Raw genomic sequence first — 14,505 nt, 5'->3', positions numbered from 1 at the left:
GTTTTGGTTGTAAAAAGACCGTCGTTGTTTAACGGGAGTCTGCACGAAATTAAATAATTAACCTTGCAAATGTAGATTCTGTGACACAATGAGTTCAAATACATTTTGTTTGCAATAGTATTACCCGTTTGAAATATTTTCACACTAAGATAAATTTAATATTTACTTTAATATTATCGCATTGCTGAACCTGGCAAACCCTAAATCCCTTACAGTTTTTGCAAACGGAGATCAATAACTTTCAACTTATTGAACTCTCTCTCCCCTCTACAGAATTACGAAAAAAATTTAGTATATTCAAGATTATCAACAAGTAGTTGAAAGCAAATATCCTCCACGAAAACTTCAATAATCCAAAAAACCAAGACAAATACTGGTCTGGAAAACTAATAACATGCCAGAAACGAATTCACTATACATTATTTTTTATTTACCCAAGTCTTGTAGTTAGTTTTCTTTCTAAGTATACGGTTCTTAAAGTATCTACAAGCATTTTTGCTCTCATATTGTAATGAAATCGTTCCAAAATTCTATTAACTTCCTTGAAATTCTCAATTATTTTCAATCCAAAAAAAAGTTTTATTTAATTTTTAATTCTAAAACCAACAACTTTTTCTTTCAATTTCCTCATAATTGAATAAATAGCTTTTGAGAGTAAGGGTAAATGAAATTCATTTAAGAATGCACAAAAGAGAAAAATTAAATTATTCGTTCGCCTAAACATATGCAAAAATATTTATTTTAAAAATATTGACTTTGAAAATCTCTTACAAAAGTGTATAGGAACAATAAAAATTCAATAAAAATCTTTACATAGCAAGCTTACAAAATGTTCTCCAAAACTTTGTAAATTTCATAAAAATTTTTATTTTGAAATTGAAACAATTTGTTTTCTTTTTATTTTTATTTTAACTTTGAAGGACAAAAGAAAAACAGAATTTCAATAATTTTATAAAAGATATCACTTAAAAGTTTGATGAATTCTCCAAGAGGTGATGCTTAACATGAGCAATGTATAAAAGATTTTCAATGTCAAAATATGTCTAGTTTGAATCGTTTTTCCTTTCTCTTTCTTCTCCCTAAAATAACAATAGAGAAGGATAAAAAAAAAAAATAATTTTAATATTCAAAAGATTGCATATAAAAAACTAAAAATTTTATTTATTTATTTTTTAACTTTCTTTTTTAACAGCTGACGGCATTACATATTCCTTTGGTATGTTTTATGTTGAATTTCTTTTATATTTTAATGAAGGCAAAGGATATACGTCATTGATTCTATCAATACTTGTGGGTGTTACATTGTGTTCAGGTAAGTTTATTTATAGAAATTTTGCAATATATTTGTGGTATATTAAATAAATTTAAGATGGGGTGCGAACGATCAATGAAATTGAATTGAACTCTTAATACAATTCAAATATTAAGATTATTTTATTTTACCCTCATAAATAGCAATAATTTTTTAAAAAAATGGTATACTTTAAATATTATTGTGATTTATCTTTAAATCTAATATTCTATATACTTGTACATACATAAATAATTTATTATTATTGATTAACTTGTTATACCGTAAATCAATACGGAAAAAATTATTTGAAAAGTTTATGGGTGATTTTTCTTTTTGATGAATTCTTTTAAAGCATATGCAAATATTTTATTCTAATATTAATATTATAAAATCGTGCTGAATCATTCTGAAAAGAAGCTCATAATCTAAATTGGTTTTAAAATTTAACACTACCGATCTCAACCCTTAATTAGTCTGTATTCGGTCTCACGTACAGATTAAATAAGCATCGGTACTCTTGAAAAGACGTGAAATTAATGAAATATTTAAATTAAATTTAAATGTTTTTTCGCGGTCTTATACCGTAATTTTAATACGCAAACATAAGTGCATCATTTTCTAAATAATTTTAGTATTACATAAATACTTATAAAAAATAGCAAATTTAGATTGGAATTTCATAAAAAAAATTCTTTAAGAATATAAAACAATATTTTATGAAATTTGAAAAATTATTTTTATTTATTAAATTTTCTTTTATAAGTTTACGAGAAATCTAGAAATTACGAGATATTTGTGTCCTATTATTATTAGGCATTTATATACCAAGATAAGAAAATTTGTCGTACACTATAAGTATAAACGCGATTTGGCGCAATTTTACTGAAACTCCCTGAAAACTATCTCCGTTATGGTAATGATTACATTATGCAAACAAATTAAGAATGAAAATTCTTTTTAAAATACTTTCATTCATAATATTCTTTTGAAAGGGCTACTATTATTATTACAATTATATTATTATAGCTACATTATGTCACTTTTACTAATTAAAATTTCAAAGTATTTTTAAAAAGCAAAATCATATATAAAATTTCCGCCGTCTTAAAGTCTACATTATATGCTATGTCGATGCAAAAACAATATCAAAGCAAGTACTTAATAATATTTTCATTCACAGTACGTAATAAGTTCATAGTAGTTCACACTTAAAGTAAATAAATCTTATATACTAGTGTATGATGCAAAAAAAAATTTTCATTCACAAAATAGATTCACTTCTTTATTAGATTCATGAGTATAGGGTTCACTTACTTTTTAATTATAAATTATTTTATTTTAACTTTAAATATTATTATAAGTACATGGTGTATATATACGATAATTATGTGCAATATAACAAAATAGTACACATTAAATGCAATAAAAATAGAAAATATTTTAAAATATTAAAATTCTATTTTCAAAATTTATTATGCAATTTTTAAAAAAATACCTTGTCGCTCTTATTTTTCCTATTTAAATAATTTCAAAATTTTCTCTATGAATTTTATTATTCATGACGTCGTCACATACATTTATGTATATGTATGGACATTATGTGAGTGCAGTGCCAAATTGGTATATGCTTTCTTGACAAATGAACGATTAAATAAAGAATTTGTTTGAAAATTTCGTAATTATATTTTTTGATATATTCTATAATATGAGCAGTTTCTATTATAGTATCCAAATAAATATACATAATCAATAGAGTTATAAAAATAATCATGTGTATGTACAAAAATCACATTTTGTTATACGAGCAAATATAATTGATGCATAAAATTTTATGCTATATGTGAACTGTTGAATATTAATAAAGAGAGAAAAAAAAGTTCTTAAAATAGTTTTGCTCAAGCCACTAAATAAATTTTTTGTACAACATTATAATTGTTTATACACATATAATTATATTTGACATACATATATGTATGTTAATTATTAAACATAATGTAATATTGCAATTTTACATCAAAATAATTTTTTAATTGGGTGCCAGATTTCTAAATTAACACCAACAGCAAACTGTAAAAAAATTGCTTAAGGGTATAAAGCAATGATTTTTTCTTCATTTATGCTATATGTTGCACATATATACAATTTTACTTTGATCTCTTTGGGATGAAATCTTATAACTAACAGGTTTGAATAGTATGTATATGAAAATGGAAAGTATTAAATATGAATACATTTCGTGTACATTCGGAATTCAATGAAACTTGCAAATTTAAATAATTTTTAAAATTTTTTCATGAATTAGTACAAAATTTTTCAGCTCTTATAAGATAAACTAAATTTAATGGTCTAAAATTCCATGTTAAAATAAACATGGCTTGGCAATTTAAAGAAATCTACTTGATTATGGAGTGTATAATCATTAATCCATTACACACTACGATCCCTAAATGAGAGTCAAAATGAACAAATAATTCTTTTATTGATAACAATTTTTGCGTATCATTTACGAGTATATGTCCCTTTCAATACTCATATCAACTCATTCTAGGAGTACAACACTCTTAACTACAACAGTCTATATATAAAACAGTAGCTCAGACATGCTTTTTACTAACTAATTGGGAGTAATTACCCAATAGAATAAAATAGTTACCCTCTATTACTTCAGAGTTGAAAGCGTCATGCCCCTCAACGGAACAAATAGAATAAGAACTAAAAAAATTGGGTTTTAATGGGTTAATTTAAAACAAAAAATTAGAAAAAATTAGATTGTGTATTTTAAAAAAATTTTTGCCTTCATTTTACAGGACCAATATCTTCGTCATTTGTTAATCGTTATGGATGTCGTGCTGTTACAATTGCTGGTGCAATTTTAGCATCAATATGTATGATTATAAGTATGTTTGCAAAAAATGTATTAACATTAATATTTACAATTGGTATTGGTACTGGTCTTGGATTTGGTTTAATATATTTACCAGCAATTGTTAGTGTTACAACATATTTTGAAAAATATCGTTCTTTAGCAACTGGTATTGCTGTTTGTGGTTCTGGACTTGGTACATTTATTTTTGCACCATTATCAGAAAATTTAATAAATAATTATGGTTGGCGTGGTGCATGTCTTATATTAGCTGGTATTGTTCTTAATTGTATTATATTTGGTGCTATGTTTCGTCCATTAGAATCACCAAAACCTCCGTCACAAAGGCAAATACCATTGCAGCAACAACAAGAACAACAACATTCCAGTAATAATTATGTAGCGGAATTACAACCGTTACAAAAAAAATATTCAAATACAAATAATTTAGAGATACAAAAAAAAAGTGATTCACCAATTACAAGAGCTCATAGTATTGGTTATGATTTAGCAACTAATGTAAGTAAGTTTTAGATCTTGAAAGATGTAAAACAAAAATTTTCTCCTTAGTTTTGTTTAAAAATTTTGAGTTACTTAAAATTAAGCTTTTGATTTTTTTGAAAATTAATTTTAAATTCAAAATATTTTACATTTTAAATTTTATTAAAGGGAAACTATACATCTGCTAATAACAGTAATGGTAAAATATCTAATAAATCACCGCCTGCCAGCCACAATATAATGCGTGCTACTGTTAGTCAACCGCATATTCATTTAGATAATAATGAGAGTTATTATAGAGAAAGAAAAACTCAAAGAGCCGGTAGTGGTTACATGTATCGTCCAGATATTTTATATCAGGTGGGTCTAATTGAAATTATTAAAAATAAATAATCTTTGTATGATTTCAAAATTTTTTATGTTAATATTAATTTGTGCTTAAATTCCAAATTTTAAGTAAATAATATTTTTTCCCTCCCTAAAATGGTTTTAATAAATTACTAAGTAAATGTAAATTCAATTTTGTTCCTAATTGAAATTCTAATAACTTAAAAGGGTTCCCTAATGAATATTGCTGAGTACCGTAAATCCAAAGCAGATCTATCAACAAAAGGTGAATTGACACATTATGGATCCTTGCGAAGATCAAAACCTGCCATTTTGGCTGATGAAGAGGTAAGTCTAGTTGCTCTCTAACGTGTTCTTAGATTAATAATTGAAAATGTATTAACAATTTTTGTTACTAAATACTTAAATGGACGAACTATTTCTCAGTTTTAAAAGCAAAATCTCATTAGTGTTATGAATTAGTATCTTTGTACAAATGAAAAGTAAAAAAAATAAAAATTAATTTAAAATAAATTTGTGACAGTAACTTTAATTTAAAATATTCTCATAACAGTAACTTGGATGTAAGTTACTTGTATGACAGTAACTTTCATTTAAAATATTTGTTTAACAAAAACTTTCATTTAAAATACTTGTAGGACAGTAATTCATACTGAAAATACTTTTCTTACAGTAACTTCGACTTGAATTACGTGTATGACAGAAACTTCTATAAAAATAACTTGCATGACAGTAAATAATAATCCATAAATTTGTAACTCTAATGTAACATTTTTGTAATTTTTTTTCTCTATCTTGTTTTTTTTTTTTTTGTATATACAGAAAGTTGAGCATTTACTTGGCTGTGCAGCTTGTTCACAAGAAACGCGTGATACATTCAAAGAAATGATGGATTTTTCATTATTTCGAGATATAATTTTTATACTTTTTGTTTTATCAAATTTTTGTACAAGCATCGGTTTCAATATACCCTATGTTTATTTAGCAGCACAAGCTGAATTCTTAAATTTATCATCAGAACAAGGAAGTTATTTAATATCAATTATTGGAATTGCTAATACAGTTGGAAGGATAATATTAGGTTATATATCGGATAAACCATGGGTTAATCGTTTGCTTGTCTATAATATATGTTTAACAATATGTGGTTTAGGTATTAAAAATTTTTTTTTTTTAATTAATTATTTTAAAAAATTAATTTTGTTTTTTTTTTATTATTCTAGCTACTACTTTTTCCGTTTTTTGTGTAACATTTAATACATTAGCATTTTATGCGTCCGTTTTCGGATTCACAATTGGTGCCTATGTCGGATTAACATCCGTAATATTAGTTGATTTATTAGGACTCGATAAGTTAACAAATGCCTTTGGGCTTTTATTATTATTCCAAGGAATTGCTTCATTAGTTGGTCCACCATTTGCTGGTAATTTTAATAAAATTATTCTATAATAAATTAAGCATAGTATTTATAGCAAATTAACTCTAGAATAGTTTTCTAGATTTAAGCAGTTGCTATTTGTAAAGACGAAATTATAATATTCATATACATAAAATTCAATTATAATCTTAAAATAATTTTTATTATTTTTCCTTAATTTATTTTGTATATGTATAGGTTGGTTATACGATATTACTGAATCATATAATCCAGGATTTATATTAGCTGGAGGTTTCATAACTATAAGTGGTATAATGCTTTTCTTAATTCCTCCAATTCAAAGGTATTTAGATAAAAAAAGATCAACAAATCAAAGTCGAAGTCGTTCAAATAGCACATCAAGTGGTCGTTTAGCGGTTTCGGCATCATAGTACAATAATTCAAATAAATTTAGAAATTTTAATTGTAAATATATAATGTTTTTGTAAAACAAATTAAAATGAAAAAAAAAAACTTAAAATTATATAATAAATACTATCATTGTATGTATATAATGTATGTACTCTTGTATAAAAGATGTATAAATTTGTTCTATAAACAAAAATGTACATAATTATTTTTTGAAACAAAGAAAATTAGTAGAAAACAAAATATCAAATTTGGAAAATGTTCACATATCCTTCCTATATAAATACAATGTATGTATATTATATGTATATAATCCGATTATATACATGTATTAAGTATATAAGAAAGTATATTAGAAATAATTATGAATTTGTGTGTACATATATGTACATAAATTATTTGCTATTTATATATTTAAAATAGAAATTTTCATAAAAATATTATCAAAATTATTGAGACCATTTTCAAAATACCAAAAAAATATGCATAGCGTGTTCATATTTTAAAATAAAGCCTCCTAAAAATATACTATAATAAAAATTAATAAATATTTTGCTCAAAAATTTTATACATAAATTTTTAAAATACATAGCTAGCTACTTACGTATACATACAGATTGTTTGAAGAATTTCTTTATATGTCCCAGTAAAACCCATATCGAATTAAAAAAACTTTTTCTAACACATAGTTACATAAGTAAACGCCTTAAACAGTGATTTTTACAGTATCATTTGATAATTGATCATTTACTCAATTCAATTAAACACAGAGGTCTACAGAACCTCCATATTATTTTCATTATATTGCAAAATAATCTAAATTTTTAATATAAATTAAATTTCAATGACTTTAAGTAATTTTCAATGCTATTAATTTTAAACAAAAATATTTTCAATTATTTTGAGTGACCCAGTCCACATACACATTACCTTTACGATTCTTTAACTAATGCAAATAAAATTCTTAATAAAATCCCTAAAAAAATTCGACGGAAGCTCAAGAGACATCTGAAATCTCATGAACACTTCCAAACAATCTGTATTCAAAAATTAAAATATTATTCGGACATTTTGTTTTTCAAAACTATAATCTATCTGCGTAATCAAAAACAAAGCTGTGAATTTAAAATTATAAATGGAAAAAATTAAAAAAAAAAATACATAAAAACTTTTTACGCTCAAAAACAAAAAATTTGCTCAAAATAAATGTATTTTTCATATGCCATAGAATTTTGTAAAAATATTATGAGATTCGCTTTAAATATTGAATGATCGCGGGCAAGTTCGCGGTAAAATCAAAAAGTAAAATAGAAATTTATTTTAAATTTATAAAAATTTTAAAAATTTCTTTTAAAATTTTGAATAAAAACCATTTTTTCTGTTCTTATATTAAAGTTAATTGAAACAAAGAAATAAAAGTAAATTGTAATGAGAATTTAATGTTGATTTCTTTTTAATATATAAGTAAGAATTTAATTTAAGATTTATTTTTTATTAAAATGTAAAAGAAAGAAGAAAAAAAATATATGAAAATATTGAAAACAAAAATGAATTTAATAAATTAAAATGAATATAAAATACAAAATTAATATTGCTATAATGAAATTTCATTTAATTATATACTTACAGACCCTCACCCCCCAGAAATTCCTTATATAAATTTAAGAATTCTTTAAAAAAGTTTTGTGTCTAGTTACCGCTAAAATTACTCATAGACGATAAATACTCGCCTCTACCATTAACTGAAAACTAAATGATGTAAGATACGATTATTAAGGTTCTTGCCCATTTTAGAAGAGGGGTTCGCTACTATTTATAGCTATAAATTTCAAAGCTCACTATAGATGGGAGAAGAATAATAAAATTTCTTATCCACTTGCGTCGTTCGACTTCCGTAACCACCTGTAATTCGCCTTCATGGTTTATTTATCAATCTACGTCATTTTTACATTTTGTACGTATAAATATATAACTGTATATAAACACATTTTCAGTAAGACAAATACATAACTGAATACGAAAAATATAGCTAAAATTGTATTGTAATCCATAGTTTATTTAATAATGATATAGAAGAATGAAATAACATAGTGATTTTTTAAAAAATTAATTATCCCTTCAAAATCAACCATTAAGTGTTGATATAATAATATGTGATCTTAGATAGTGTACTTGAACTGTTCTACTTTTGATAACAGATGAGTTAATTCAATAGTTTAGCCATTGCCAAACTTTTATGAATTATGGGCAAAAATGTACTATTTGAGTATGAGTATCGGCCACTCGAGTTTCTTACATTACCTACTTACAAAAAAACAATTACATTTTCAACTGACTTTATTGATTGTTTTGTTTTGACCAATAATGAATTTGTATCGAATTTTATATTCCTATATCTATTACTCGTATCTATGATTGAATTCTCAAATTTTTTTTTGAAAAATTTAAATAGTTGCGTTTGAATATATTTTTCTCCCGCAAGTAGCATGATGGGCCACATTTTGAAGGTGAATGGACCGTATGCTAGTCATTGGCCGCACTTTGCCGACGGCTACAATAGTGTATGACAATTCTCTTATTCTAAATATATTTTTTGCTATAATTGATATTATTAATTTGGCTAACAATTTAAAATGTGTGTTATGTTGGTCTTCTTTACGCAAAATGATTGAGAGCGGAATAACTTCAACAGACTTTAATTTTCTCTTACACATACATACATGCATTATGTTATGACAAACTGTATAGAATGACAATTTCCATTTCACACTTTAGTACATTTACGCTATTTAAATTTTAGCACATTTTTTAATAAAATTACTAATTATTTCCAAATATGATTCATATTTTGCATGAAATATTTTCTATACCATGTAGACATATTAAAAAACTAAAATTGAAATATAAAAAAAAAAAAATTCAGGAAAATTTTAAAATCCAACATTTTTCTTTTTTAGTATCTTCATGAATATTCAAAAATAACAAAAAAAAAACAAGACGAAAAATATTTTTGGTAGACCAATTTTTATATGTCAGGATGGCCGAGCGGTCTAAGGCGCCAGACTCAAGATTAAAATTCTTGCCTTTGTTGAAAAAGGTTATGTAATGGGCGTTCTGGTCCTCTTCTGAGGGCGTGGGTTCGAATCCCACTTCTGACAATAATTTTTTTTTCTTTCACATTTTTCTTTTTTTTTTTTTGATTCTTTTTTTTTTTTATTATTAGCGAAAATCTATTTACAGAAAGATTTTTTTTTATTTCGTATTTTTAATTTTATAATTTAGAGTTTTTTCCTTAATATACTAAAAATATGTACTACATTTTCTTAGAGTGTACAATATGAATTATATTAGCTATTATGTACAATTAAAATAATAAAAAAAGAAGAAAAAAATATTTTTGTACTAATGTTCAAAAATTATTTTTTTATACACTAGAAAATTATATTTAGCAGCTCATATTTTTAAAAGCAATACTGATTTTATTGTAAAATATTTCTATGCGTACCTATTTGATTCAAGAAGAGCAAACATTAATGTATGCAACAAATTTTTTAATATTAGTTAAAACTGATATTTATTAAAAGCCTTAATAAAATTAAATTACAATTTTATTAAAATTAATTTCGAGAAGATTTTTAATTGTATGATTTTTGCAAAAACGTATAATTAACATTAAAGAAAGCAATAAAAATATTATGTACGTAAATGAGCACATTAAGTAACAAATTACACATTTGAGTTAATTTCATCCGATAAGTATGCAAGAAAATTTGAAAATAAACTAAAAACCAAAATGAATTTTTAAACAAAATTACTTACATATTGTATCTGTTCCAGAATCAAATCTAAATTATAATATTATTAAAAAATATTAAATTTTTCATTATATATTCACAAATTCAAGGATAATTCACAATGAACTGTGTTTAACGCGCTTATACGTATGTAATTAAAAAAACTTTATGAAATTTACAAATACTCAGGAGTTTCAGGTTATTTTTGCATTGTAGCAGAAATATTTTCATATTGTTCTAAATTCCTCTCCAATAAATGTTCATTATTTAATAATATGGACATTTATGAATTATGTTACAAGTATATTTTCTGCAAGCAGACTTGCAATAAAAAATTTTGTCAAAGAAAATGAAATTTTTTAGTGAAAATGTTACTAAACAAACTTTGTTCATGTATGCTACATAATTATTGTATGTGGATGACCAATTAAGCAAAATTATATTAAATCCTTATAATTCTTATAATTTATGTATATATATATAAAGGATAATCCACCTATCAATGGCTTATATAACAAACTGATAAGTGATTTTGCCCAAAAACCCCCTTGTATTTTATGATCTAAATGAAATTTAAAAATTAATGAACAAATACGAATTGAAAACAAATTTCACTGATGAGACGCTCTTGTTAAAAAAAAAAACAAAACTACAGAATTAATTCTACTTTTTGTTGCTATATATATATATATGTATACTGTATGTATGTATATTTTTAATTAAGTTTTAAATTAAAATTTTACAAATGAAATTACAACAAAAAATTTTTTTTAATACAAACTTCGTTTTTTTTTTTTTTTGGTTTTACTAATCCTTTTAATTAAATTGTCGTGTTAAAAAATTTTATATTACAACTATATATAGATTCAATATAGTTTCAAATTATTAGTATATACAAGAAAACACACATAATATTTGAATAAAAAGATATTATACTTATATAACAAAAACAAATAACATGATATTATGGAGAATAATTTAAAATATAATAGAAAAGGATATTTTCATTAATGAATTTTTAATATGTCCTTAATATTATACAAAAATATATAGAGAAATTTTAAGAGAAACATTTTATGATATTAATTTTATAATATTGATTATAAATAATAAATAGTTTTCAATAAAGTGTATGTGTATGTACATTTATATTATATATGTTATGTTTGTAATATATGCGCATTTTAACATTATATTTTCACAATAAATTACAATTAATTTAAATAATACATAGAAAAAAAATTAATTTTTTTTTTTGATATTGAGTTTTTTCCGAAGGGAAAACAAATTTTTTTAATTTTCGAAAAAAAAAAAGAATTTTAGATTCTAATTTTCTTTATATACTGAACAAAAAGAGACCAACATATATTTATATATTTTTATTATATATAAATGAGAAAATTATCTTTACACTTCTTTTCTTCATATATCTTCAATTAATTTAAAATCTTCTTGCTTCTTCGAGAAGATGATGTCTTAATGTACAATCTCCTGCTTCTAATTTATCCAATATTTCACATGCTTCATTACACCATTTCTCTTTATCTTGATAATCTGTATAACCAAAATCTTCTTTAGTTTTACCCATTTTCCAAATAACTTGTAATTTAGCTTCCTGTGCTAAATAATTCCATGGTGGTACAATTTTTGGTAACATTTCATTTATAAATTGTATCATATCTTTAAGTGTACCATTATTTGCTTTCCCATTAATTGTACCCAATGCAAAATCAGCTATTTTTGTCATTTGACGAGAATCATAACGTGTATTACATTTTTCACATTTCCATATTGATGATTGTGCTGTTGGATCCTCTTGTATAATTAAACCGCCACATTGTTGAGTACGACAATAAAATGCACCCAAATATGTTCCACGCTCCTAATTTTAAAATATATATATATATTATTTTATTTAAAAAAAAATAAACTATTATAATAAATATTTTTAATATTTGTAAGTTTCGTACAGCTTATAATTACGAAAAAAATTCAAATTTCCTCTATAGCATTGTATGAATAAGAAAAAATCAATCTGCGTTTTAAATAATTTCAAATTTAAATTTGCAAGCTAAAATAGGAAATTTCGAATTTTTCCACTTTTAATTAATTAATATTAATTTCTATTAACTATTATTCTTATCGAACAAATTTTAAAATTTTTATAATTACCGTTGGATCTTTACATCTGGGACAATTACAAGTGAATTGTTTCGTCAATCTTAAATATAATTGTCTTGATTTTGTTGACCATAATAATTTCGTATATGTTGTTGTAATCTCTTCACCTCTTGGTATTGCACGTGTTGCTTTAACAACCATTTCATTTGTTCCATCTTCATATAAATGTGCTGTATTTGGTGTACACTCATGATTCATAATACCAGCTAATGGATATAATCCACGTAATGCAATTTCATGTCCATTATTACGACTTAAAACTTCAAATGCATTTGTATTTAAAACTGATACAATACGATGAAAATATTCAACAGTTTGACTATCTGTTGGAAAATTTTTAAAACATTTTGCTGCATTATTAATTTCATTACGATATGTTGAATCTGTATTTGCTTGCATTGCATAAATCATATGCTTTTGTTCTTTTTTCAAAAAAAGACCACGTATAACTGTTAAAGAACGTAAACTAGCTGGATCAATTTTTGTTGGCTCCAATGGTCCATATTTTCTATAAATTTCACATTCTTTATTATGCTGTTGTTTACGGCTACATTGTTCACATATTGGTAAAGAACAACCTTTTGGGCACATCATTTTCTTTTCATCTAAAAGTTTATAACATAGACTGCATGTATTTAAAACGGATTCTTTACGTCCAGTTAATCCAATAAGTAATGGCATTTCACGAAATATAATTTCACCAGCTTTTATATCACGGGTTGCAATAACACCGCGACCATCGATTTTTGAAACACCAATTGTCCATGATGGTTCCTCTGGTGGTGGTTTCTTTTTACGTGGATCAATAGCCGATGCTAAATGTAATTTTACTAATTCAAGAACTCGATCCGGTGATATCATTTCGAATTTTTTTAATTAATTTTTCAAAAATTTGTTTTTTATTTAAATTTTAATAAAATTTTATTTAAATAGAATTTTTTTTTCTTTTTCTTTTTTTTATAATAGTCACCAAACTATACAATGATTTTGATTTTTTCTTTTTCCTTGTTCTTAACCGTTTTTTGCAACCGTTTTGTATGAAAATCTCACGTCAACTAAAATTTTTCAATAGGACTCTTGATATTTTCCTTAACGCAAATTAATTTTCCCCATCTTCGATTTCCCTCCGCTAATTTAAAATATTAAAATAAGAAAAAAAAAATAAAAAAAAAAACAAACTAAAACGCAAAATTTAGAATAACCAAAAACACAAGCAAAACGAAAAAAAAAAATCATTTCAATAAAATTTTCTATTTATGTGGTAAAAATTGCTCAAGAATCACTAAAAACTTTTTGTTTTTTATACAAATTGCCAAAAGTTGCACGTGAAAACTTACTTACTACCTTTCCGCAATTAATTAAATTAAATCGAATTTATAGATAAGCTTTTTTCCTATGGAAAACGATCGCAATTTTTCTTTTTTAATTATTTTAGAATAAAAATCTCTTAATTAATAAAAAAAAAATAAAGAATTCTCATCCAATAAATTTAATTTCGCTATTACTTGGTAATTAAAAATTTTTTATTTTATTGAGTTAAAAGCACTAAGAATAGTGGGTATAAATTTTCCACAATCACAAATTTTTACTTTATATTTGAAAATTGTTGCCTGAAATTCTGGGGCTTTTACTTTGCACTTTCAACAATTTTATTTTATATTAATGAGGATGACAGGCTTAGAATAGCGAATTATATCATTCACTTAACACTTAAGTAGTATATGATTCATCAATTAA

General features: G+C 24.2%; 2 protein-coding genes and 1 non-coding gene across 4 annotated transcripts in view; 2 read left to right on the top strand and 1 right to left on the bottom strand.

Moving 5' to 3' along the window:
- Window positions 1–8,382, top strand: part of LOC129605411 (monocarboxylate transporter 14) — a 29,313-nt gene extending 20,931 nt beyond the window's left edge. For both annotated transcript variants that reach the window (XM_055515165.1, XM_055515166.1), the window contains exons 4-10: window positions 1,193–1,312; window positions 4,102–4,676; window positions 4,827–5,018; window positions 5,214–5,333; window positions 5,829–6,159; window positions 6,230–6,430; window positions 6,623–8,382. In XM_055515165.1, coding sequence (XP_055371140.1) covers window positions 1,193–1,312; window positions 4,102–4,676; window positions 4,827–5,018; window positions 5,214–5,333; window positions 5,829–6,159; window positions 6,230–6,430; window positions 6,623–6,816 — 1,733 coding nt within the window. In that variant the 3' untranslated portion in view covers window positions 6,817–8,382. The remainder of the gene's footprint in view (window positions 1–1,192; window positions 1,313–4,101; window positions 4,677–4,826; window positions 5,019–5,213; window positions 5,334–5,828; window positions 6,160–6,229; window positions 6,431–6,622) is intronic.
- A 1,442-nt stretch (window positions 8,383–9,824) lies between these two features.
- On the top strand, window positions 9,825–9,951 carry Trnal-caa (transfer RNA leucine (anticodon CAA)). Its single transcript has 2 exons — window positions 9,825–9,862; window positions 9,906–9,951. It is a non-coding gene; the product is annotated as a tRNA-Leu (tRNA).
- A 682-nt stretch (window positions 9,952–10,633) lies between these two features.
- LOC129605364 (SET domain-containing protein SmydA-8-like) lies at window positions 10,634–13,876 on the bottom strand. Its single transcript, XM_055515075.1, has 2 exons — window positions 12,760–13,876; window positions 10,634–12,469 (listed from the first exon to the last, which is right to left on the bottom strand). The coding sequence occupies exons 1-2, from the start codon at window positions 13,627–13,629 to the stop codon at window positions 12,029–12,031; spliced, it is 1,311 nt and encodes a 436-aa protein (XP_055371050.1). The 5' UTR covers window positions 13,630–13,876; the 3' UTR covers window positions 10,634–12,028.
- Window positions 13,877–14,505: the final 629 nt, after the last annotated feature.

This window comes from Condylostylus longicornis, unplaced genomic scaffold (genome assembly GCF_029603195.1).
Source record: "Condylostylus longicornis isolate FDR11 unplaced genomic scaffold, ASM2960319v2 ptg000013l, whole genome shotgun sequence".
NCBI lineage: Eukaryota > Metazoa > Arthropoda > Insecta > Diptera > Dolichopodidae > Condylostylus > Condylostylus longicornis.
Note: the sequence above shows the minus strand (reverse complement) of the source record. Positions and strands in the feature narration are given on the sequence as shown.

Excerpts from the sequence above, each read along its gene's own strand:
- LOC129605364 (XM_055515075.1), bottom strand. The coding sequence starts at position 13,629 with ATGATATCACCGGATCGAGTTCTTGAATTAGTAAAATTACATTTAGCA. Across the intron at positions 12,470-12,759 it reads CCAGATGTAAAGATCCAACG|GAGCGTGGAACATATTTGGG; the intron begins GTAATTATAAAA and ends TTTTAAAATTAG.